This window comes from Lissotriton vulgaris, chromosome 5, assembly GCF_964263255.1.
Source record: "Lissotriton vulgaris chromosome 5, aLisVul1.2, whole genome shotgun sequence".
NCBI classification, from domain to species: domain Eukaryota; kingdom Metazoa; phylum Chordata; class Amphibia; order Caudata; family Salamandridae; genus Lissotriton; species Lissotriton vulgaris.
Genome location: NC_141693.1, coordinates 103,960,188 through 103,986,970, shown reverse-complemented (window position 1 = coordinate 103,986,970; position 26,783 = coordinate 103,960,188). Strand labels below are relative to the sequence as shown.

Genomic DNA, 26,783 nt, shown 5'->3' with positions numbered 1-26,783 from the left:
CAGCGATCTATCTGTCCCGCAAGGCGGTCTATGGCGAGCCATAATTAAGACAGATGACCTTCAAAGCTGCGCAGTGTAAAACCCCACCAAGATATCTGGGGAGGTCGTCGCACGAGCGCAGGGGGAAGTCCAATGCGAATGGTAAGGCGGCGTCTGTTAAAGGGAAAACTTCAGACTTGGTCCAGTTAATGACTAGTCCATAAAATACGACAAAACTTACCACCTCATGTATGATTGGAGAGGGATTTGTGGCAGGCTCTCGAACGAATAAGAGACTATCGTCCGCATATAAGGAAGCCAGGAGAGGGCCCCGGTGGAACCCAATCCCTTGCTGGAGATGATGCTCCTGGAGATGTCACACCAGCGGGTCCAACGCTAAGATGAATAGTGTCTTGTAAGTTTTATAGAACATGCCAGTAAGGCCATCTGTGCCGGGGGCTCGGGAGCTATCCAGCCCGTGTTAGTATGGAAATATTCTACGATCGCATTCTGCACTTCGCTGTTAAAGACAGTGTCCAATAAAGCATCTGTTGGGAAGCGCCGAGATCTAAAGGGACGTGCATGAATGGCCCGACAGGGTTAGAGGTGAATGATCAGCCTCCTGCAACGTGATCAGGAGGTCCGGAGTTGTGTACCATCTATCTATACCGGACCAGGTGCCAAGTGGTGCAAAATAAAACGAGAATCCCTTGTCCATAGGATGCAAATGTTGCCATGCATTATACAGCAAATGTGTATACAGTATAGCCTCAAGTTCCGCCTTAGAGCACAGCTTTGTAATCTGGCCTGTAGTGTCCACACCTGGCTGCATCGTGAGATTGAAATCCCCACCAAATATGATAGAGTCAACCTTATGGCAGACATATGTGTGGCAATACGAGCAAAGAAGCCATGGGCGTCAACATTGGGGAGTCAACATTAATGAAGAGTATTCGTTTTGTGCCCAAGTTCCCCGCCACCAGCAAATATCGTCCCTCAGGGTCCACAATCACTGTCTGAGTCGCAAAAGGGAACTCTTTGTAAATTAGCACACAAATTCCACTGGAGTAGGTGCTATAACTAGCAAAGAATCTGTTGCTACCCCAGGTAGCGGAAAACCGATTGCCCGAGTTCGGGGCATAATGGGTCTCTTGCAGTAGAGCAATGTGTATTTTGTGCCTTGCCAAATAGGCCAATACCTGTCGTCCCTTGCAGGGGTTCGACAGGCCTCTCACATTCCATGTTAAGTATTTAAGCTCCAACCCCCATCCATCCCTTCTCCAGAGCCCCTCCCAGTGGAAGTAACAGTATGTAGTCTGACGCGTCTCTGTGTTTAGTTCTGAACAGCTCTCCAGTGAATGTAATAGTGGCCTGCAACATACAAACAAATTCAAACACAATGGTACGTAAATTTGCATGTAACTGCGTACATATTCCTAGACGTTACTTTGAGATAACATCTGTCACACCAGCTATAACTAGTTTTTTTTCTAGTGTATCGTAAATCGTTAAAATACTACTAGTATTTTTGATAAAGCCATCAAGCTATTCTTGCAAAGAAAGTGTTGCTCTACTAACTTGTAATGAAAATTGAAGGTGCAAGTAATTCCTACTTACCTCTTTCGCTACTGATATCTTCTCACCACCAATACAATGAATAATTTGTCTTAGTAATTCAACATTGCTAAATATCTCTACAATGGCTTCAGAACTCTCGACAATACGTCCAACCTAAAAACAGAATTGTAACAGTTAATCAGTAATTGAGTCTGACATTTAAACAATCATGGTTGAGTCTGACATTTAAACAATCATGGTTTCAATAGAGCTGAAAGCAGCCTTGCTATTGCGGAGAGGGAATGCAGCCCTACCTGCTCTCCAGTTGTGCGCTGTTATCAAAGCTGTACAAAAATAATACAGTATTTTCTGGTTCCAACATGGACTAGACTTCTCTGGGGTTTCCTGCACAATAGTTTTCACCCAGCCATGGGTGACAAGTACAGACAAACCCAGGGGCCAATAACGCCCCTTCGGGTCATCAACATAACTTTAAAATTGGAGGGCAAGTCCCTTAACATTATGAAAATATGGTAATATAAGTTGGCACCTGCTACAATAAAATATGCATTTTGCACAATAATTACTAATAGTGCAGAAGAAGAGGCTTTGACTGCATAGTGTAAATATTCAGAACCTCCACAATGAAAACAAGATTTTTCAAGAGGGGACATTTTCCAAAGCAAACAAGGATTGGGACATGCTGAAGAATAAAAAAGTCAATATTTTTGGGATGAAAGACGCAGAAAGGAGTCAACCTCCTAACAGAGACAGAAGCCCTGCACAAGCTGGACTGGGAAACACTGGAGTTCGCTGCAGTGGGCAATAAAAGTAAACTTTTTTGGGACACAGTCAACAGAATTAGATCAAGAAGTGCCCTTGATAGCTCTCTGCTGCAATACAGCATTTTAAGTTCCGACTGGGTGGCACATTTCTCGTCTATTTATCATCTACAGGAAAATATTGAGGTGGTTAAATTTCTAAATGTTAGGTTAAATAACTCCTCACCTGTAACAGTATCACGGTTTGAAATGGAAGTGGCTATACATCAGAGTACAGGGGTCGGGCAACTCAATTGACCTCATAAGATGTAATGCTGCTCTCTGGGGCCCCTTCATCACCAATGCTTTCAACAGCTCTCTAAATATACACAACCACGTTCCTGGTAACTCTCAACCATGGTTTCTGTTTTCAGAAAAGGTGATTGCATGTCCCCCAAAGTGTTATAGACCAATTTCTTTAATAGACAGCACAATTAAAACTATTGGCAGAGTGACTTACAGCTGCCTGGCTGCATGGAATCAAGAGCATGACATCCTCTCTACATTCCAATTTGGGTTTTGTCCAGGGCTAGGTACGGTGGAGCGGTGATTGAATCAGAATTTAATAGTTTGTTAAGTGCTGCCCTCTCTACCTGGCCTTTATACGCCTCTCAACAGCATTCAACTCAGTTAATAGATCCAAAGTGAGGGTGAAGCTGTTGAATATGGGTGTGGAGGTTTCTTTGCTAAACTTCATGTACAATTTGCATACTGATCTGGCAGTGAAACTACGGGCGAGTCTAAATGGTGAAATGACCCCTGAATTTAGTCTTAAGCACGAGTGGGCCAAGGCTGTATTTTGGCCACCTTACTTTTTATCTTGTATATTAACGGTCTCTGCTCGTATCTGACATTTTCCTTGGTGGATGCTACCAGAATTGCTGACACTCATGTGCCAGCACTGCTGTATGCTGACAAAGCGGTCCTTTTGGCTCAGACCCCTACAGCTCTGCAGGTAATGGTGGACCGTTTCCTCCAATTTATTGATAGTCTCGACCTGGTTACTACCTATGACAAATCTAGGATTATGGCCTTCTGGGCTAGGCAGAACCGATATTGGTAGGCACAGTCTTGGTGCAGTGTAAAAGATTTTTGTTATTTGGGTGTATTTTTTTTTAGCTCTTCTGGCTCATGAAAGCCCCAGTTGTCCAGTTCATGTCTCAAGCATAGCAGGTCAGCTAGAGCAATAATTAATCTCCCTAAATTGAGAGGGAAGGGACCATTTCACCGATTTTAAAAGTATATAATGTGTCCCGGCTGCTACATCCGGGGCGGGGATTTGGGGTTACTACAAGAATTCCCCTCTCAAGCACGAGGAAAACCGCATATGTCAGAGGCTTTTACAGCTCCAACAGACTGCATCTAGTTGCTTTATCCAAGCACAGTTAAACCAGTGCCTCATTAAAGATAGGGTTCGACTCGTACTTTGGGTTAGTGTGATAAGTTGTCCTGGTATATGTTGTCCACTAATTAAAGTAGGCACCTTGCACTCCCATGTCCTATGTCCAGTTTCGCGCCAGAGCCGGAGCCAACGGCTCCCAGGACTGGTTTAAACTGGACTATGCGCAGGGACACCAAATGTGCCCCTCATGCAGACTTTGTCGCTTCCAAGTGCACCCACCCAGCACTAATACACTAAATCCTGTGACAGGATGCCTATTGTTTGGCCTTCCCCTTTTTGAGCTTGGTTCAGCAGCAGTAGGGCCGAAATTTTTCGGTGGTCGGCAGTAACCATTTTGTGCTATCTGGGACTAGAAGGGTGGTACCAGGAGCACCAGGGACCCCACAAAGCTTGCTTCTGAGGGATGGAATCATACCTGCCACACCGGTTACCGGTGTGGGGGTATGATTCCAACATGTTTCATACCAAACACAATAGTGTTACGTGCAGTCGTTTTCGAGATGGTCATCACGCGGTTGCATAATGTACCTCTACCTATATGTATAACTGTTATACTGACAACCCGGGAGAATGGACTCCATAGGCTGCAGGGGTGTCCTGCTCATGCAGTGGCACCCTCTAACTTGGAACCAAGCACCCTGCCCTCAGAATTCTAAAGGCCTGCTAGAGGGGTGACTTCTAGGTTTTAAGTGCAGTGACCCTAGCTACAGTAAATCTATATCTTAAGTGAGAGGTGCATGCACCAACTTACACAGGCTGCAAAGGCAGACCTATAATTCCATTTTGCATCGCCTCTCATGGGTAGCATAATACCTGCTTTAGCCCATGGGAGGCCTCTGGGGTACCTATGCCCTGGGTACATGTGTGCCATATACTAGGGACTGACAAGGTTACCACAGTCTCCAACCTGGAGTGTACCAAAGTACATGTCGTAACAGTTTAGGGAGAAAGCAGATAGACTGGGGTCCTGATTAGCGGGATCCCAGTCCGACTAGTCAAAAACAGAATTACATTTAGCAAAAAGTGGAGGTAACCATAAGAAGCAGATCCTACTTTCCTACAGTTAGCGTGTGGGTCAACCGGTAAACAAAAACATTGTAGGGTTGTCACCTCGGACTGTCTTAGTCTGGATGAAGGGCGTGTTATCCCCTGGGTTAGGGGTTAGTAATATCTTTAAAACATTACAGGCATTGGGGTTGGCCTCTCTGTTCAAGTCACCCTAAAGTATAAAGAAAGAAGACAAAGTCCAGATAAAGAGTCAGGAATTTTGTGAGGAGAGAAAATTGAAAGCGAAGTTGGCGAAAAGTAAAGTGTTTGTTTATTATAGGCAACTCACTAGTGCTGGGTCTGCCTTTTATCTTTCAATGGATTTGACACAATGGGAGAGGTCTCTCCTCTTACGTTTTAGGGCTCGGTTTGGCGGCTATTGAGTATTGGAATCCAAACCAACACCCCAGGGGTGAGGGGGGAGAAACATCTCTGCTTTCCTCCTACAACGGGGTTTCTGAGCAGTCGTTTTTCCATTATATGTTTTTCTGTTTTCATTTGAGTTATCCTCGCAGTCTGTTCCTCAAACCTCTCTTAAACTCACTGGGTCACTGTAGATGTAGAGAGGCTTTGTATCATCTGCAATTGTTGAATACATCTGCTATTTGTTTTAGGGTGTGCTCCTTCTTCAAAGCCGCAGTTTGAGCCATGAAACAATGGAGATATAATTACCCTTAAATGATTAGTGCTCATGAAACATGGACATAATGCACATTTTACTTAGGTATTTTACTGTTATTTTAATTCAGTTTTAAGCCAACCTATTTACATTTTTTATATTTTATTTATTTATTTATTTATTTAGTGTGTTATAGAGTGCAAATGTGCCCCGTTAGGGTATCAGAGCACTTTACAAGGCTAAGCAAGATGTTTGCAAAAGTTCAGAACAGACAAAATCATGTGAACGTTTTGCCATGATAAACAGGATACTGCAATGAGAGGTAATAGGCAACATGGGTATAACGTCATGGGCGTAGGAACTGTGGGGGACGAGGGGGATATATCCCCCCCAGATTTTGGAGTGGGGGAGACACGGGGGACAAGATTGGGCGGGACGAGGGGACAAAGAATTTCCCCCTCTCCTTTCTGTATTCGCAGGGCCATTAGCACGCGAAGGCGAGAACAAAGGCCCTGCACAGGCTGTACTTGACCTTTGACATGCCCCCAGTTACCTGTGATCAGGCTGCACGCCTGATGAGGCGAAAAGGGATTTAGCCACCCCCACCCTCCATCATCGTGTGTCTCAGGCCGGGCTGCTTGACTTGCTGGGGCAGGGCAGTGTCTGGAGTCTTTTCTCCAGAGGCTCGAGCTTTTCACAAGTCTTTTAAAGGCCATTTACATCCCGCTTGGAACTCGTTAAGGAGGTTTTGTTGTTTTGTTCACTGGTTCGTACCCCCTGTGTCTCCACTCAGCCTATTCCTGTACTTTGTATTTAGTTTTTACCACCACAGTGGGAGAATGCATTCAGTGAAAAGGCATCTCACAAGTAGGGATGCCACCTTTCCCCCCAAAAAACGGCCATTTGTTGTGTTCTCCTTTACAGAGTTGTAGTGTGGACAAATGACAGCCACATAAGATGAAACGTTACTTTATTTATAAGATAACAAGGGCCCACTGGGCGCAGAAAGAAGAACAGCGATCACCGTGAGAGTAAGCTGTCAACTGTCAGACAGCCACGGTGACGTCATGTAAATAGGCAATGAACATTCCATGACGACACCAGATGATGTCAACTCATGGAGCTGGAAAACATACTATGCTACATATCCCCCTGCACAATAATGTAAAATAATAACATGTACAACATCTCCCTTTCTCCCATTGGAAAAACAAAACAGTAACTTCTACTTCATCACATAGTCCTTGAATCTTTTTGGCAAGTTGACAACTCTACCCCCTCTGGATGTTAAACCCACCACAGGTGTAAGTGCAATGTCCCCCATGCATGCGGCGGAGGAACTAGCTCCTTCTTTAGTTGGGCACACCACAGAGTCTTTCTGGGCTAGAACAGTGTCATCATTTTCAACATTGGAACTCCAAGACCTTCTTCCTAACTGCGGCAAGAGAACTTTAATAATATATTGTTACTTAATTTTATTTTTTGTTGTCATTTAGTCTTTAATGTTGGTTTCCAAGAGCTATGACGTACTACTTTATTGGACTCTTTTAAACGTGAATAACTATTTTCCTATGTGGACATTCATTTCTAAGTCTTGAATGCAAAATGTACAAGCTTTTGTTGCACTTGCATCACATGACCATCATTGCGTAGCCTCAAAATCAGTTCTCAGCAGCTGTGGAAGCCCCTGCTCTTCCACATGCACACTGCTGCACTTTTTTTGTTGGGGTTCAGTGCCTTTTAGACAGGCGGGCAACTAGAGCCAAATTTCGAGGGGGGGGGGGGTGAAAAATATTTCGGGGGGGGGGGGGGGGGGGCTAATTCTTCCGAACTTAGTCAGAGTGGCTTTAAGAAGGGGGGAACACACAACAAAAGCCTCATTTACAACTAAAAGCCTAATTTACAACTAAGTACTCGGGTGCGGCTGCAATTAGACGTCGCCAGCCCGCAAAGCTGTCTTCGCCCTGGCTGAAACACATGGGGGGGGGGGGGGGGGGGGAGGCTGAATCCCCGTGAGCCCAATGGGTGTTGCGCGCCTGCTTTTAGACAATCCAGTTTAACTGCGGTAAAGGCATTCTTTCTTGTATTTACTGCTTGGAGTTCATGCCCTGTCTAATGAACCTCTGGCAATACCCCATTCATTTGAAATGCTGTAGGATAACTCATCGGTCTCAAAGTTTGGAATCTGAGTTTGGGGGGGCAGAGGGGCTGCAGCTGGGCAGATGTGAACCGGAAACCATGTTTTGTAGTTTACCACAGTGGTGACCATCTTGCAATTGATGCTAGAACTCCTGTTCAGCTTTGCAGTTTTCTAGTGCAGGGGCCACAGCGTCTGGAGCCGGCAGGAGTGCCTGTAACAGGTGGGAGACCAGGGGACTATTTCTATGGCACACAGCATAAGAGTGAAGGATTTTACTGAATCAATGCAGGCAGTGTATAGAGGGGGATTGCCGGGGAAAGGATGCATGGTCAGCAGTCTACCTATGACGTCGTGTGCAGGCTCCTCGACTGTTGCACAGAGAAGACAGAAGATCCCCCCCCCCCCCCCCCTGACAAAGACAAAGGATGGCAAACCAAACAGAACAGAAAAGGGTATGGTCCTGAGAGAGGGCAGAGGAAAAAGGCAGAAGTAGGACTTTATTTGGGCTGGACAGTGAGAAAGATGCTGTAAATGAGCCCTTTGATTCTTCCTACTGACTTCCACTGCCAGGTTGAGAGAGCCCCTGACACAAGGATTGGAGGTCACACCTGAAGCTTCTTCCATAAGATATGCAAGCGTAATTTCCTTAGGGCAAGAAGGCAGAGCTCCTGATTCTTACCCACTGGTGGTTCAAGCACTGTTCACATTATGTCAAATGTGATCTGGGCTGTATTTTAAGCCTTCTAACAATTAATAAAGTAAGACCCATCATTTTGGTGTCTCTAAAATGAAGAGCTTTTTTGTGTTGTGCTGTTGGTAGTGATGACCGTTACAACACACATTGTCCATGAAGTTATTGTAGAGGCATCCCAAAGATCCATAGTAAAAGTAGAGTTTCATCAGTAAGAAAGGAGCACCTCCTGAATGATCCCTTAAGATCTTATCTTCAGCTCCCCCTGCCAAGTGTATGCCCCTGAAAATACTTTAGCACAGCTGTATAGCTCTTATAGTTTTAATGGGGCGGAAGACATGCGAACACTGAAATGCTGCTCCAAGTTCCTTTGCCATGCATTAAACTCAAGAGAAAATTTCAGGAGGTGGGTCACATCAGGAAAAGTGTCATTCTTTTTTTGGTTTGACACTACTAGAAGGAACAGCTCCCTGATTATGAAAAACATATTGTTGGCTTACAAACAACTTAAAAGGGCTTACAAGTCCGCCCCTTGCTTACCATTGGCTTGTTTTACTGTCCCTCTTAAAACTCATATGTCTAATTCCACACCCTACAGTCACTCCTCTCACCCAACTCTCCGTCTATCACATCGCTCACTGTGCACTCACATAGGCACTCATGTCACTCATACAGCCTGCCCTTCACTCACATCTTTAAGCACATTTTCATTCACATGGGCACAACACTCACCCTGTACTCGTACTCATATCACATAAACAAGTACAGCACACACCCCGGAGTCACACCAGTTACCCTGCACTTCATCCTCTCACCCTGCACTCACGCAGACAAACCACTCAGTCTGCATTCATACAGACACCCAGTTCATCCTGCCTGCACACAGGGACAATAGTGTGCCAGACTCATAGGAACACACCACTCACTCTGCACTAACTCCTCTCACCATTCACTCACCAGTCACTCTCACTGATCACCCTTCACTCTTGCCGCTCACCCAGCACCACACACAAGCATATCACTCATCTTGCATTTGTACCGTTCACACTACCTTGCCGTGGCTCCTCCCACTCTGTATGCACTCATATCAACCAACACTCACATGGGCCCTCCTCTCACACTGCATTCATGCAGCTCACCTAACACTCACATCGACACATTTTTCACCCTACACTCGCACCACTCATGCTGTATTCACTCACACTATTCACCATCCTCCAGCACTTACATGAGGACACCTCTTACTCTGCACATATAAAAAATACACAACTCTCATGAATCAACACATTTCTACAAAGGCACCCACAGAATACCTGCTCTTTCGGTAGTACTAGATGCCTACTTAATTCCATCTGCAACAATGGGGCTGGGGCAAGAGGGGAGAGTGGACTGAGAATGTGGAATGGCACGAGGAGCGAGAATATGGCGGAGGCTTTAGGGTATGGTGCAGGATTGAAGAACATGCGACAGCTTCAGTCATTCCTGGCTTTCCATTCACCAGAATGCTCCATCTTGAGACATGCAGTTTTTTTTCTTACATTGCAAGTTGGGTCTCAAAAACCCCAAAATGTAAAGTGTTATTTGATGAAATCCATAGTTGCCAAAGAAGTCAAACATTTCATAAGGTCAGCTGGATGCTGTGATACCACATGTTATAATTTGGATTCATTAATTTCCAATACTGAAACTGCTTGATCAATTAGTGAAACCAAACATAAGCCCCGCACAGCTATTTTAAGAAGTGCATTTTTCATTCACATCATACTTGTAACAAACATTGTCAAGGCAATATAATATTATTTTGAATAACATAAAGAGAATCTGTTTTTATTAAATTTCACTAAAAGGCAAGGCAGGTAAAGCAGAAACAGCAGGGCAAGCTTTTCTAACACAATAAAAGCAAATTTACTAAATGAAGTGTGAGTGGCAGTGTGTGTGCGAGTGTCATGAGGTACAAAGGTACGAAAGAGTGCAAGAGATATAGTGAGAATGTGTGTGTGAGTGTATGTTTGTTGTGCATGCAAGTGTGGTGCTGATCTGGCACACTGAAGGTTATTCATGCCTTATGGACATGGGCACTAACAGCATATGGATGGGAAGCGTTACCTATGGCCATCTGCAGGCCTTGCCATGCTTCTATGAAGGCACCGTCAGTGGCTGTGGGGTCTCAAACTGTCTAACTGAGAAAGCTGATAACCCATTCATACCCAGCAGCAGGGACACAGAACACCCACCACCACACCTGGCTGAAGGTCCTGATATGATGCACATAATTTTTTGCACATGGGCTGGACCCATAGCAAAATGTTGGAACTGATATTTGAGGTAACTATTGTCATAAGATTTCCAGTACTCATTTTATAAATGGGTTGTTAATGGCAAAATTTTGACTCTTGTATACTGGAGGGAATTTTTAAAGGTACCCATGACTGTGGCTGCAGTAACCATGGAAACATTCTGGCACTGTCATATGGAATGTAGTCATTGGTCTAAGTGGCTCACCCATGAAAAATTTGGATCTTGGTATAGTGGAAGTTATTTCTGTCTTAAGACATTTAAAAAAAATCAGATTTAATCCTAGGAAACCAGGCTTCCAAGGTGCACCATTAAAGTACTGGAATATTTCATGAATGCCCTCTGAGGGTCTACTGCGTTTTCGAAATTTGATCCCAAAATGTTTTAACAATTCTTCCTAGTTGATGTCTATTCTCCCTTAAATAATGTACAAGAAATTTGTTAAATCATTTTGCTTGCTGCAATTACATAGATCTTATTCCTCCTATAATGGCTATGAGGTTAGCTCTGACCCCACTTCTGTAATTGCTTGTCCTACCCCATTGCTGGGAGCAGGACTGGCTTTAAGGCGGTGCAAACGGTACAACAGCATCTGGCATGGACTTTGGAGGGGGCGCTGTGTTTAAAAATAATTTTTGGTTTAGAAGTAAATTAACTTCCTTGGGCATCAGGCAGTTTTCAGGCAACAATAAAAATGTCAAGATAACTCTGGTGATTAATGTTCCCAATAATAAGCGTTCGAAATTTTGTCTAATGGAAATGTTGGCTCATCGTAAAGTAGTGCGGGGGGTTAATGTGCCTGATTCAAAGAACGTGTACCTTGCAGATCATAGAACTGAGTGAACTATGAGTAGCACTATAAAAAGTATACATGATTTTTCCACATTTGTCTAATTACAGTGTGAATAGAAATAGCAATAAAGCATGTTTACAAACTGTGACTACATGCCTGTCTTTCTCAATGTTTCACTTTAAAACTATCTGATTGTATAAACGGGGAACGGTCTCATGCAACAGGCGATTTCTATAGGGTCACTGGAAAGACCACACGGTTGTCCCTGTCCCCCCCAGAAATGTAGTGTCTACAACGCCCCTGTATAACGTAAGGGAGAAAAATATTAGAGGGAACAGAGACAGACTGTACAGCACCTGACTCTGCCCCATAAAGTGACAGCGAAGTACGAATGAAGCAAAAGGAAATAGCAACAACCATGATACAAGTCACTGCATAGGCTATATATCAAGGAAGTTCAGATTGGCATACTCCGGTAGAGGTCAAGAAGAGAGCATATCACTAGGCAGCTGAGCTGTACATGCGCTGAGTGTTAAAGAAGGAATTTGCTCATTAGGAAAGTCATCACTTTCTTTTTTAATCTAGACAAGCAAGGTATTCTTCCAACGTTGGGTGGCAGCGAGTTCCAGATTCTGGGTGCAGCCCAGAGAAAGCTCTGTTGTATGTTTACTACTTCCAGAAGAGGGGAGGTTTCAGAACAAAAGCCCTGGTAGACCGGGAATGCCAATCTCCTCCGGAGACCACGATTTTTTGGGCGAGATACGCTGGAGAGTTAAAGCGTAACGTTTTGTGTGTGACACAGGCCAATTTGAGCTGTATTCTGGCTTTGTACAGGAGCCAGTTCAGAACACTTTATAGAAGTGTTGTTAATTACAGAAATCATATTTGTACTCTATCAAAATGTTTTTGGACAATTTGGTTGTTTTTAATTTTCTCTATTGAGCATCAGTGCCTAGTAAGATCTTACTCTTATTAATTGATGTATTGGGATTATTTTATTTTTTGTTTATAATTGTATCGTATTTAAACATGTCTTTTATGGCCTCATCTGGCCGGAAAGATTCTTTGAGACGGAGGGTAGGAAATATTTAGCAGTTAAAGCCTAGAGGAGGGATATAAGATCCAGAATGCTCTGGACAGAACATTCAGTATGAGAATAAGCACACAGAATGGACCTGAAAATTCCTTTCAAGAATCAATTTTGAATTATACTCCATTTTGTTTGAATAACTTAACCTCAGCACTCCAACTAAAAAACAAACCAATAATTTCAAATTTACTAAAGAATCTATTGCATGTCAACTGGCAAGCACCTCTGAATCAATGATTTCAGATTTGCTAAAGATTGCAACGCCGCTGATTTCTTACCCAACATTTCATATTTAAATGCAACACGGTTTAGAGTCACTATCTGCAACCTGCAAAATTGAGAAGAGACAACATTCTTTTTGCAAATTAATGTCCTCCATACCTGGGATACCGTGAGTATTTTCACTGTGTCGTCTGGATGATAAAGTCCCCTTTGAAGTTCTTCTTTAAAATTCTGTGCAACAAAAACCGGCTCCAAGGCCTCAAGCAGTCGTTCCAAAACAGACACGCACAAAGCAATCTGTTCCCTGAACACAAAAGAGAAGAGCACAGTGAGAATAAAAACAACGTCCTACTAAAATGTGTTGTGCATCAACGCGTGCTCAAAACAAACATTAAGCTGCTTGGATTTGGAGCTCATTCCATTTACGTGGTCTTCATTAGGACATCTTTAATGATGATGTCAACTTGTGGGTTTTGTCACCATTTCGGCATCGTCTCCCTACAGTCCCTTATAGACAGAGATAAATTAAACAAGCACTGGCGTTGCCAATAGGTCTCGCATTAGGAAAGTGTGAGCTATTGGTATTGTAAATGACGATTATTTTTTTAATATGTGTTGGCATTGAAAATATATAAATTAATAGCATTGTTATTTACAAAGCCAATAGCTTACACTTTCCTAATGCGAGTCCTATTGGCTATGGGAATGCTTGTTGTTAGCCAGCAAGGACAGTGCTGTTGTGGTGCTGAGTGATGCTGTTATGGTGCTGAGTGATGTGGTGGTGTATTAGAGTGATGTGGTGGAGTCCCAGAGTGATGTGGTGGTGTCCCAGAGTGATGTGGTGGTGTCCCAGAGTGATGTGGTGGTGTCCCAGAGTGATGTGGTGGTGTCCATGAGTGATGTGGTGGTGTCCCAGAGTGATGTGGTGGTGTCCCTGAGTGGTGTGGTGGTGTCCCTGAGTGATGTGGTGGTGTCCTTGATTGATTTTGTGGTGTACATTAGTGATGTGGTGGTCTCCCTGAGTGCTGTGTTGGTGTCCCTAAGGTCTGCGGTGGTGTCCCCGAGTGCTGTGTTGGTATCCCTGAGTGGTGTGGTGGTGTCCCTGAGTGATGTGGTGGTGTCCCTGAGTAGTTTGGTGGTGTCCCTGAGTAGTGTGGTGGTGTCCCTGACTGATGATGTGGTGGTGTCCCTGAGTGATGTGGTGGTGTCCCTGAGTGTTGTGGTGGTGTCCCTGAGTGGTGTGGTGATGTCCCTGAGTGGTGTGGTGGTGTTGTTGAGTGGTGTGATGGTGTCCCTGAGTGATGTGGTGGTGTCCCTTAATATTTAACACCGAAACTGTAGTAATGGCCCGGACTACATTGCAACATTCTGCTTAACAGTATCTAAGGGGATATTTTTTAAGCAAACGAGCCTGTGGACAAATATGTCAAGTAATACCATCCTAAGGGTTTCAATCTATCCATATGAGGTGCTGCGTTACTTAAAAAAGTAGACCAAAGCAAGTAATGGGAATTTGGCTAACTTCAGTGGTGTGATCAGAATTTCACCCTGGCCTGATTTTATAGGAGCTGGAGTATGGCGAGATTGGAGTATGGCGAGAATGGAGTATGGCGAGAATGGAGGATGGTGAGAATGGAGTATAGTGCGAATGGAGTATGGTGAGAATGGCCCATGGTGTGTAATCCGGGGTGGGGAACAGCAGCAGTCTCGCAGGGGAGGTAGTTTGACTGTGGTCAGTCTTACACTGTCCCTTAAATCATCTGAATGATGAGGCTGGAGAGATAGCTTCCCTTGTATAGGCGGCACGCAATGTATAGAAACTGTCTTAAAGCTTCCTAGAAGATTGTGCCCACTCCTAACTGAGGGAGGAATTGGCCCCTCGCCAGACCACAAGGCCAAGCTCGAGCAGGCCTTCGAGGCGCTGCTCGGCGCGTCCCAGCAGATGACTGAGTGAAAGGGCCCGTCTGCCTGCAGCTCTCTGCAGACAGGGAGACGGAGGGCCCCGGGTCTCAGACAGGCTGACTGGCTGCTGTGACTCTGCATGCTGTGCCTTTATCTGAGCGGTGCTGCCCTGCAGATGGCCGGGGGGTCTCACGGGTGCACAGGGGAGGACGCCTTTGATTTATTTGTTGTGGGGGTGGGTTCCCAGAGGACTGCAGGCAATTTGCAGGTTCTGATGAGAGGGCTGTTGTGGGCTGGAACACCTGCCTGTGCGGTTATTCCTACAGGCTCGCATGAAAAGGGGTTGGATGACAATGTCAACAATCTTTGGCCTCCCTCAAGACATTCAGCGAGTGTGGTGAAACATTGAATAACATGAGAGTGCAGAAACAGACCAGACACATACGAAAGGGCGGGGCTAACCTGGCAGGAGTGTGATCAGTGTGGGTCCAGGAAGGATAACATGTGGCGGGGACTTAATGTGAAAGTCAGTGAGGGACACAGTAAAAATAGGGCAGACCAAACTTTTGGGATTGTTTAAAAAAACATTTTTTTTTCTTTTTTGGGCATCGGAGTTCAAGAGGCGTCAAGAGCTGCCCTTCAAGAGAAGTACATTCTGTGATAGTGTGGACGAAGGGAGGTACCCCGCAGTGGATGTCGGTGCCAAGAAAGGGAGCAGGGGGTGGAAGGAATAGAATAGGCTGTGTGGAGTAGAAGTTGGCAGCGGATTTCGGAGGAGGGGAGAGGGTAGTGAGTGCGTGCGAAGAGGAGTACAGTAGAGAGAAAGGGCTGCAGATGGCCGGGGGTCTCACGGGCGCACAGGGGGAGGACGCCTTTGATCTATTTGTTGTGGGGGTGGGTTCCCAGAGGACTGCAGGCGATTTGCAGGTTCTGATGAGAGGGCTGTTGTGGGCTGAAACCCCTGCCTGTGCGGTTATTCCTACAGGCTCGCATGAAAAGTGATTGGATGACAATGTCAACAATCTTTGGCCTCCCTCAAGACATTCAGCGAGTGTGGTGAAACATTGAATAACATGAGAGTGCAGAAACAGACCAGACACATACGAAAGGGCGGGGCTAACCTGGCAGGAGTGTGATCAGTGTGGGGCCAGGAAGGATAACATGTGGTGGGGACTTAATGTGAAAGTCAGTGAGGGACACAGTAAAAAGAGGGCAGACAAACTTTTGGGATTGTTTAAAAAACATGTTTTTTTCTTTTTTGGGCATCGGAGTTCAAGAGGCGTCAAGAGCTGCCCTTCAAGAGAAGTACATTCTGTGATAGTGTGGACGAAGGGAGGTACCCCGCAGCGGATGTCGGTGCCAAGAAAGGGAGCAGGGGGTGAAAGGAATAGAATAGGCTGTGTGGAGTAGAAGTTGGCAGCGGATTTCGGAGGAGGGGAGAGGGTAGTGAGTGCGTGCGAAGAGGAGTACAGTAGAGAGAAAGGGAGTGGATGGGAGGAGGCCCCATGGAGGAGGAGGAGCGAGAGAGAGAGAGAATGGAATGTGCTTGTGAGATAAGTGCGTGTGTGCACGAGAGACAGAGCCGCTGAGAGTCTTCCAAGAGCACATGAACGCCGGTGATCAGGTCTGTCTCGTGGCCCCTTTCTTGCTGAGTAATCTTAAGAATTCTGCCTGTAATCAAAGCCTATGTCAGCATCTTTACTGCTTGAGCAATGATGAAAAAGACGAACAGATTATCACTTTTGCGCTGTGGACCCGTCTCCCACTAACTGCATGTCTGAAGTCAAGAATGTTAACACTAGTGTGGAGCCACAACCAGAACATGTAACTTATTTGCCCTTAAATTCAGAAACTGAATGTACCGGGATAGGTAAAGTGACACGTTCAACTTGTGGCTATAAGCCTGTGCAATGCCATCGCACATTGAAGCCATGGCATGCTTTTAAAACACACACAAGTGCTTTTGCCTGTTTAGAATGGATTCAAAGTAGCATTGGCGAACAGGAATGAAAACAAGAAAATACGAGAAGGAAATACAAAGAAGGGAGGGGAGAATGGCAGCAGCAGATGAGCCTGATTAAAGCGGATGAAAAGGGAGGGGGGAGGAGAGAGTGCGATGCGAGCAGCAGCAGGGAAGGCAATCAAGCGGAAAACGAAACCCGCCGGGAGAGCCTGGGTCGGGAATGCGAGCGAGGGGAGGCAGGCAGATTACGAGGGAAGCCGGATGGGGGCGGGAGAGCCTGGTGGGGGAGCGTGAATGCGCGAGGGGAGGCAGGCGGATTGGGAGGGAAGCCTGATGGGGGCGGGAGAGCCTGGTGGGTGGGCGTGAATGCGAGAGAGGGGAGGTGCTGGTGTGGGAGGGGGGAGATGCTGGTGTGGGAGGAGTGCTGCTAGGGGAGGAGAAGCCGGATGGCGCGAATGCGAGAGAGGGGAGGTGCTGGTGTGGGAAGGGGGAGTTGCTGGCGTGGGAGGAGTGCTGCTAGGGGAGGACTGGGCTGGGCTTGGATGCGATGCGCGTGCATGTACACGGGCACTGCATGAAAACCGCGGGGCTGAAAGCCCTTTGGTTTGAAGATGTTTTCGCCACATGAATTCTCGCTACGCTCGATGCGCTTGCGCGCATCGATAGGTCGCGAGACCTAAAAACCCTTTCTCTGCCTCACCGTTGAAAGAAAGTATCACTCGCCACCTAATTTGTTAAAGTCTTGCGGTTACCTGAGTGACGATACTTGCTCTTTGGTTTAAGTATCGTGTAGAGTGTTTTGGTGTTCAGGGACGGAAGTTTGGGAGTTGAAGGACTTTAGCAAGTGAAACCTGCTACTCTTCATCATCGACTGATGTATCCTTTGCTACCCTTATTTTGTAATCTGCTGGGTTTCTTGTCTGGAACGTTTTCCCCCACTTCACAGCTGTCTGCATGTGGAGTTCACTCCACCCACACAGTTGTATTCACACTGGTGCCAGGGTCCTTGTGAGCACTGTGAGCCCCAGCAAATTCTATTCACTGCTCGTGGTGGAAGAGGAATGCAGATATTGTACAGATGCAATATGCATGGGGACAAAAATTGCATTATTAGACAGGATACTACATGTCAAACACCTCGACCCACTGGGAGCATGAATCTATACACAAATAAGTAGCTTGCCTGTTACCTTCTGGTTGCAGGGAAATATGGAGAGCAGTCACAAGACTAAGCAGGGGTAAAGCATGATATTTGGCAAGACCTATGCGGTACAGTGGCTCAGACTTTACTCTTAAAGGTTCAGCAGCAGATGGTGATGCCGACAACTTGCAGTAGGACAGCTGCAACCCAGCGCCCTGAGACCCTCACGGGTAAGTAGCGCGCTTTAAAAGCCCACGATTGATTGATTAATAAGTAACTGGAAAATCAGGACAGAAACCTTCGCCGTTTTTCCTCCACCAGCAGCACTCAAGACCTCGTTGAAAAGGTGTTTTGGCATTTAGAATACAGTATCTGGGCGTCAATTTGTTATACATTTTTATTATTTGAATTGTGTTACAGCATGTGCTCTATACCACGAATATAAGCAACATCGTGGGGGACGGATGCACTGACCAATCTGGTAGTTGTGTTGAGAACATTAAGAGGCAATCATGTACCGGGTTGCTGCTCTGCCTACGTTTTGGTAGAATTGTGAAGAGACTGTCTTGGAACAGGAACAGTGAAAGGTGGTTTGAAATTCATTATTGAGAAGTTAGTTTTAAAGTTGGTAAAAAGTAAGAAAGATGGCGTTTGCAATTAACCACAGACTGGGGGAGATCTGGATGAATTTGATATAGCTACGAACATGGTAGAAGACAACTAGGCTCATCAGAATAAAAAGCGGAGAAAGGCCAATAACAGTGACTGGTCAAATCGATGCATGTTAGGTGATGGCCGTCACATGCATATATCAAATGTTTTATGATGAAAGTATAAAAGACCAGTTGGTTTAAAGAAAAATAATAATAATTGCAAAGTTCGAGAAATGTAGTTACTGGTCAAGGGTTTAACTCCTAAGGTGAAGGCTAGGATGAAAAGAACTGTGATATTAGTTCTGCACAATAGCATTGACCTGTGATGTTCATCAGTATTTTCTACAGCAGCGGTTTATCCCAGTGCAGACCTTTATGTAGAGACTTTAGGATCCCAATGAGCTCTCTTGCAGTGTTGTAGTATGTGTCAGTAATGGGTGGTGAACTTTCTGTGACCAGACATCTTGGGTTTCCCAGTGCAGACCGCATTTTTAAAGGCCTGCCCAGCTGTCCCAAATCTTTTTTTTTTTTAAAAAACATTAAATGCATGGTGACTCTTCTTGCCTTTCTCGTTTTCACGCTCTCGCTTGGTTTGTGAAACTCGCCATAACATTCCCTTTTACTCCATATCTTTTTTCCTTCTCACTCTTCCTTTCTCCTGCTCACCCCTTACTATTGCTCTTTCCTTCTGTCTAGTACTTACGCCCATCTTCTTTCTTTCCTTCTTCTCACTGCATCTTCTTCTAACACCCCTCGAATACTTCCCTCATTTCCTATCATGTGTAATCATCTCAATTCCCCTTCTCTCTCTCTCTCTCATATTTGCGTCTCATTTCTTTCCTTTTCTCATCACCTCCCTCCTATCCTTCTTTTCTAACCACACCACCTTTTTCTCCAAATGCGGTCTCCCGTTACTTTTTATGCTTACTTTTGTTTTAAAAGTAGGAGCAAATAACAAAAGAGAAAGGGTGAAGCTGGAGACCATGAGGCATCTGAAGGTACTGAGAAAGTGGGAAATGATCACATGGGAGAAACAGTACTGGTAAAAAGGTGAGGGCAAACCTGGAGACCCTATATGGTTGGTGAATATAGTCAGAATGGGTAGTAATGTCTTGTTACTTACCGGTAATCTTCATTACCCCGATTAGGGTCTTCCTCGTTCCAGTCCTTACATAGTGAGGCAGTCCTGCCTCCAACCAGCCAATCAAAACGCTTAGAAAAACAAAAACCAAAAGGTCATATAAACCCCTCCCACCCACCGCCATGTCTGTTATCAACAAGCCCCAGACTCAAACACAGCGGGAGGGAGGGAACGAAGAGGACTGGGGCGAGGAGGACCCTAATCGGGGTAATGAAGATTACCGGTAAATAACAAGACATTAACCCATCATGGGTCCTCCTCATCCCAGTCCTTACATAGTGAGGAACTCACAAGCAGAGAACCAGAAAGAAAGCACGCAGGACACCAGGGATCCATGCAAAAATGATAAACTTGAATCAAACAAATGATCAACGAACAGCAGCGTTCAGAACGTCAACAGCAAAACTGTAAAGCAGATGCATTTAAAACATCAAGTCGATAATGCCGAACAAACGTGTGATGGGACTGCCAAGTGGCCGCTCTTCAAATCTCCTGGATAGAGACCCCCGCTGCCTCAGCCTAGGAAGGGGACACAGAACGTGTCGAACAACCCTGGACAGGGCTTGAAAAATTCACTCTACCGGTCACATATGCGAGCTAAATTTAACGAGGGCGATTTGTTTTTAGGTCCTACTCACCCTTTCTGGCGAGTAGGAAGACAAAGTAACTTTTGTCCTCTGCCTGTGAAAACTGAGCAAATGTGACAAGATAACAAGTTTAAAGGCATTTTTATTGCTGACAAAGTTAATGAGCAATAAAGATGCCTTTAAAATCTTGTTATTTTGTCATCTTTGCTCCGCTTTCAGAGACGGAGGTCAAGTAGGATGCAGTTAGGTCGAGGAGATTTTATACTAGTCCTGCAGGACTAGTGCCGTTTTGGGGATTTTTCGAGCCCTGCTGCACCTGAGACGGAGGAGGCAGACCCACGGACTTCTAGGACTGGCAGACCGCCAAACGCACATATTGACGGATCGTAGAAATGGAAAGCTTCTTCCACTTAGCCACACCCCACAGGAGACAAACAGGGCAGGAGAAAGCCGAAACCCCAACGAACGCTGGAGGTAAATATGAAGAGCCCTTCGAATATCTAAAGAAGAAGGAACAAGGGAATCCCACTCCGTAGGCAAATCAGGAACTATCACCTCCAGCTGCAAATGGAACTTGGAAGAAACCTTAGGCAGAAAAGCTGAATCAAGCTGCAAAACAACCCTATCCTGCAGGAATAGCAAATAAGGAAAAGAAATTAGCAAGGCACCCAACTAACCCAACCGTCGAGCGGAGGTGATGGCCAGCAAAAAAGCCACCTTAGCGGACAACCACAACAAGTCCGCCTACAACAAAGGCTCAAAAAGGGGCAACTGCAGACCCCGCAAAAACAGTAGGCAAATCCCAAGAAGGCACGATCACAGGATAGGCCGGACAACGAAGCCTAAAGCTCCGAAGAAGCAGACTAACCAAAGGGGCAACAACCTCCAAGGAAGGCCCCGGACCCCGACAAGCACAAACCGCCGCCCGTTTAGCAGACAATGTGGAAGGGGAAAGGTCCTTCAAAAAACCAACGGGGAGTAAATCCAGCACAGAAGCAGGATCCCCAAGCACAGGACCCACATCATGCGAAGAGCACCAAGAGACAAAAGAGCCCCAATGTCGACCATAGGATTTAAGGCTCGAAGGCCGACGCGACAACTGGATGTCACAGGCCACAACTGAAGAACAGCCCAAAGACTCCAACTTCAACCGCTCAAGAGCCAGGGCGTCAGTTGCAAACGACGAAGACAAGGCAGAGACAGGAGCGGAAACTGAAGAGGAGCCAAAACCAAAGGAAGCCGGACCAACCGGCCCCAACAGGAGAGGAAACCAAAGGTGGCAAGGCCAGAAGGGAGCAATCAACAGGACCAACACCCTCTCCCCCCGAATCTTCTGCAGCACCCTCGGGAGGAGGGAAATAGGAGGGAAGGCATACAGAAGGCCCGAAGGCCAGGGAATCGAAAGAGCATCTACCGCCCAAGCCTGAGGAAATATCACCTCCGAACAAAACCTGGGGAGAAGAGCAATGGTACAGAACAGAGGATGGAAGGTTGCGGCTTAAAGCATCCGCATGAAAATTCAACTGCCCCAGAATGTACACAGCTCTCAAGGCCAACAGGTGAGATTCCACCCAAGCACAAATCATGGAGGCCAGCAGATTCAGAGACACTCACTTGGTGTCCCCCCTGATGGTTCAAGTAACAACGAGTCACCTAATTGTCTGTACGAACCAACAGATTCGTCCCGTGGAGATGAACCTTAAAGAACTGAACCGCCTCCCAGATGGCCACCAACTCCTGCCAGTTAGAGGAACTGGCGCTGTCCCTCCGAGACCCTTGGCATCCAAGGACCCAAACGTGGCCCCCCCAACACCAAAGACCGGCAACCATGGTTAACAAAAGGGGAGGAGGAAGACAAAACTGCACCCCTTATCCAGATTAAGAGTGTAAAGCCCTGAGTCCATGGCCTGAACCAGAGCAGGAGAGAGAGGAACCAGAGTCTCATAATCCGCCCGGGAGGAGTCCCACCGAGCCAACAGGTGAGTCACCAAGGGCTTGAGATGTAGGCGAGCCCAAGTAACCACAGCAGTGGTGGCAGTCATCAACCCTCTGGACCCGCAGCAAAACACGAGCATGGGCAGGACTCAACAGATCCAGCAACAGAGTTGGCTGGGAAAGGATCAGAACAGGAGGGAGAAACACCACCCCCAGAACAAAACCCTGTTGAACTGAAGTCTCTGAAAAGGATCCAGATGAGACTTGGCCAGATTTAACTTGAACCCCAGATCCTGGAACAAGGGCAACGTAGCCTCCACCGCCAGAAGAACCTTAGGAAAGGAGGAAGCAGAGATCAAACAATCATCAATATAAGGAAACACAGAGAAACCCCGGTGCTGCAAAACCCCCACAGGAGCAGCCAATACCTTGGTAAAAGTCCTGCGAGCAGTGGAGAGGCCGAACGGCAAACTTGAAACTGGAAATACATCCCCTGGATAGCAAACCTCAGGAAACGCTGACGGGCAGGATGGACTGGAATGTGAAAATAGGTGTCTTCCAAGTCCAGTGAAGCCAAGAAAATGGCCCTCCTGGATGAGGGGAATGACGGACTGCAAGGTGATCATCCGAAAATGATCCAACCGCACCAACTTGTTCAAAGTTTGGAGATTCAGAATCGGGCGGAAGGAACCATTGGCTTTCGGACCAGAAACAGATGGGAATAGAACACCACCTGTACAATAGCCACCTTTGACAACAACATGGCGACGCCGGACAACATGGCAGTCCGGCTTACGGGGTCTCTTGATAACGGGGTAACTTGAAAGTAATCCAGGGGTGAGGGGGCCCCGAAGGGAATCTGGTAACCCAACCTGATGACAGACAAGACCCACGGGTCGGAAATTAGAACTGACCAATGGACCAGAAACAAACTGAGCCGAGCCTCCACAATGGCATAGTCACTTTTGTCGCGCACCAGTGGAATGCTGCTGCTGAGGACGGGATTAATAATGGAACGCGGCCCCCTAAACACGGCCCGACCAGGAAAGGGCTGAGAAGACAAAGCCCCCTGAAACCTCTGCTTATAAAAAATGGATTTCTTCTTCGGCACAGGCTGAAAAGGCTTCAACATTTTCTTCTCCTCCACAATACGCTGCACCACTGCATTCAAATCGTCCCCAAAGAGACGGGGCCCTCAAAAGGCAGCTTATAAACCAAGGCCTTCTGAGCAGCTTCAAGGCGCCAAGACTTGGTCCAGAGAGACCTCCTACCAGCCACCGCCACCCGATAAGAAGGCCCACAACTAATCAAAAGTCACATCTGGAAGGAATAGTGCCAAGACCTCCATCTGAGCCAACACAGGAGTACGGTCCCCTTAATCCTGGAAATAGTCAAACAACTTCTCAAAATCCTTCAGAAAGACCTGTGAGGCATAGGCCGCATAAGTGCTAGCACACACACCAAAATGAGAAGCCGCATAAGAACGCTTGAGAGCAGACTCCAGCTTCTGTTCCACTGGGACTGCCAGGGAAGCCTCCTCCGATGACAAAGACCAAGACGAAGAAGAAGCCGTAGAGGACAAAAGAGAACTGACCTTGGGAACCTGAGGAAACTGGGTGTCAAAGTCCGCCAGGCGATACCGCATTCCCAGAAAGCTAGGAATACCCTGCTCATCAACCTCAAGCCATTCCTTAGTCAGTATATCCTTCAGGACAGCTTGGAAGGGAAGGTCATCCACCACAGAGGAACTATACTGGGAGTAAAACCCCTCATCCAATAGCGATTTAGGGTCAAAACCAAGCACCTGCTTAATATGGAACAGCATATCCAAAAAAACCTTGCCCTGGACGTACTTTCCCTTAGGTGAATTTTCCATATCCTCCTCATCATCATCCTTGGAATTTTTCGCCGCATGCACCAGCAGCGCAGACTGGACAGCAGAACTGATCAATTCCTGCACATCAGCCCTAGAAATCTGCAAAACGTCATCCTATACAGGTACTGGCCATTATGCTGCTTGGACACTGCCTTTGCAGGCACCAGAGAGAAAGCCCTTTCACTCATGGCCAGAGCAATAAACCACACATGAAACTCCAAAAACACAAAAAGGAAGTGCCCAACAACTCGCATGAAATACTGCCCCCAATTAACCAATTCTTGTGACGTAAGACTTGAAAATCAGCAAAAGGGCAGCACTGCAGACTCCACCCACAGCCACATACACACAACATGGCCGTGGGGGCCAGACCCTGACTTAATCCCCCAGCGCCCGAACAACCCGGGCCAGGACATTATGAAAGCACCCCGCCCCAGCCCAGCACATGCGCGGGGAGCGTCCTGACCCAGAAGCTCGGCCAACTGGAGCACAGGTATGGCCACGCAGAGACAAATAAAGTCAAAATAAACGGTACATTTTCAAGACCTTTAACAAAACAGTTTTCAAAAACTCACGGCACCGCAACACATCCTTCAACCAGAACAGCAACAGGATTCACAGACCGCTGTCTGAGCAAGAAAAAAAATAGGCATGGCAGTGGTTGGGAGGGGTTTAAATGACCTTTGGTTATTGTTTTTCTAAGAGTTTTGATTATCTGGTTGGAGCAGGACTGCCTCACTATGTAAGGACTGGGACGAGGAGGACCCATGGCGGGGTAATAGAGCCAGCAGTCTTCATCTGCTCCCATGTTTCTGGACTGCTGTCATGTTTCTGTGACACACCGTAAGATATCAGTTTAGCCTCTACATCCTACACCAAGGTGATGTCTTGTGTATGAAAGACTTTACTTGCAATCTGTTGTAGGTCAGACAACATGCAAGGTAATTTTCTGTGAAAACATGGTCTGGTTAAATGCTGTGCCATTTTATGTGACAGCATAATTATGCAAATCAACAGGTTTGAAACCTGAGAAATTCTGCCTCTTTTTGGTCAGAGAATGTTGGAAAGCGCCAAACTGAACATGTAACCATGCCTCCTACGCAATTTAACTTGGGTTGAGCTATCTCGAAGAGACTTTTGAATTGAGTATTTCATCCTCTCCCAATGATTTGTGAACAGTTTATTTGTTGCCATGTGTAGCGGGGTTGACCTGGCCCTTTTACCCCACAAACTAAAGTGTGCTTTCCATTAGGGGCAAGCCCACTGTACACGTTGAATCCTGGGCCCCTCCTTGCACCCTCCAGATTGGACTCTGCCTTATACTGGCAGAAAAATCAATGGGCAGGTCGATGCGTGAGTAGCTCAACCAGTCTGACTGCTTTCTTGGCATTTTGGAATTTTTGAGTGCTGTTATTATAATGAGCTATAAATGCACTATAAATACCAACATACAAAAAAGCTGGACTAGCAGAGATAGTCACATGAAACCGGCAATCTTAAGATCTTTCCACTGGGGTTATCTGTGACGTGTGAGGGTCTGGGTGTAATACTGTTATGCCTTATGAACAAGGTCTGAGGAGTAAGTAGTTCTAAGCAGTGCCATCCCCTTAATTTTTTCTGTGTTGGTTGGTGGTGCGTATGCATTTCGTACGCCTGAAATTGCATTTTCTACAATAGAAGTCAATAGAGAATTTTCATTCTCCCGATTTTTTACTTTAAACCTCCCACGTCCCTGCCCTAAAATGTTGGAATGTGTGGTAATGTAAGGTAACGTAGATTTGTAGACCGCTGCTTGACACTCTGAGAGTATCCAGGCGCTCTAGGAAAGCACAACGAAGGGCTACGGTGTCCTCCTCTCGTATACAGGTGCTGAGGGGCGTGTTTCGTTTTACTCTGGGTCTCATACCTGTCATCCCCATTGAGCAGGTTGAACAGGCCCCTGAGCCGCAGCCCCGGCACCCGCTCTCTCAGGGTGCTCATGGGCAGCGCCTGCACCGCCGTCTTGAGCATCTTCAGTGACTCGACTGGATCCTCCAGTAAGGGGAGCTCAGCCACCAGCCGCTCTAGCTCCAGCTCCGGTGAAGCCGCCATCTTCAGATGGGAGTCTCTCGCCGCGCTTGAGCTCCTGAGCCCCACCTTCGTCATGAAAAGGGATGACGGACTATAATGTTAGCGCTTGACCCGGTTCGTGCTAAATTGGCGGCCACGTTTGAAATGCAAAGGTTATCATTCCTTACAGGAGAGTCTATAGGGATTAAGTTTACTTCCAGCATTTGAAACATTACAAAACCCTTGCAAAACTTTGTTGTATAAACTTGTATGGCTAGCTGATTCCCCATACATGTATAATTTCGCTGTTGCTCTTTCATGTACATTAAGCAGGGACACTGGAATTATGCGGCAGAGGAGGACCAAATTATGCGGCAGATTTGAACAAATTAAACAGCAGGGAAAACCGAATTATGCGGCATAATGCAGCACCTTTTGTGATAGTATTATTTCATTATTTTGTCATTTTTACACCTGGCTATAGAGTCTGGGAATACTGTTCCCCTTATTGGTAACAATATAACACCAAAAAACAGAAATGAGCAACTTAAAGATGAACAAACTTTGTGAAAAGCGTTCCAGTGAGCAGGAACCCAAGGCACCATTTTTAGGTCTCGTTCGAGACCTATTGCTGCCAAGTTGCTTGTCAACGGGCACAGACAGGGTCACGAGCGGCGATTCAGGTCTGTGATCGCGCAGATTCTGGTCCGTGCACGCGCACCAGCCGCCTCCACATGCACTAGCCGCGCACAGACGCACCAGCCGGCACCAGCCGCGTGCACACGCACCAGCTCACACACGCACCAGCCGCCCCCAGCCACGCACACACGCACCAGCTGCCCACATACGCACCAGCCGCCATGGCCGCGCACACACGCAC

General features: G+C 46.4%; 1 protein-coding gene across 1 annotated transcript in view; it reads right to left on the bottom strand.

Moving 5' to 3' along the window:
* Positions 1–25,991, bottom strand: part of PSMD5 (proteasome 26S subunit, non-ATPase 5) — a 94,897-nt gene extending 68,906 nt beyond the window's left edge. Inside the window, exons 1-3 of the mRNA XM_086920996.1 lie at positions 25,761–25,991; positions 12,816–12,960; positions 1,597–1,710 (exon numbers count right to left, since the gene is read on the bottom strand). Coding sequence (XP_086777122.1) covers positions 1,597–1,710; positions 12,816–12,960; positions 25,761–25,945 — 444 coding nt within the window. The 5' untranslated portion in view covers positions 25,946–25,991. The remainder of the gene's footprint in view (positions 1–1,596; positions 1,711–12,815; positions 12,961–25,760) is intronic.
* Between the last annotated feature and the right edge of the window lie 792 nt (positions 25,992–26,783).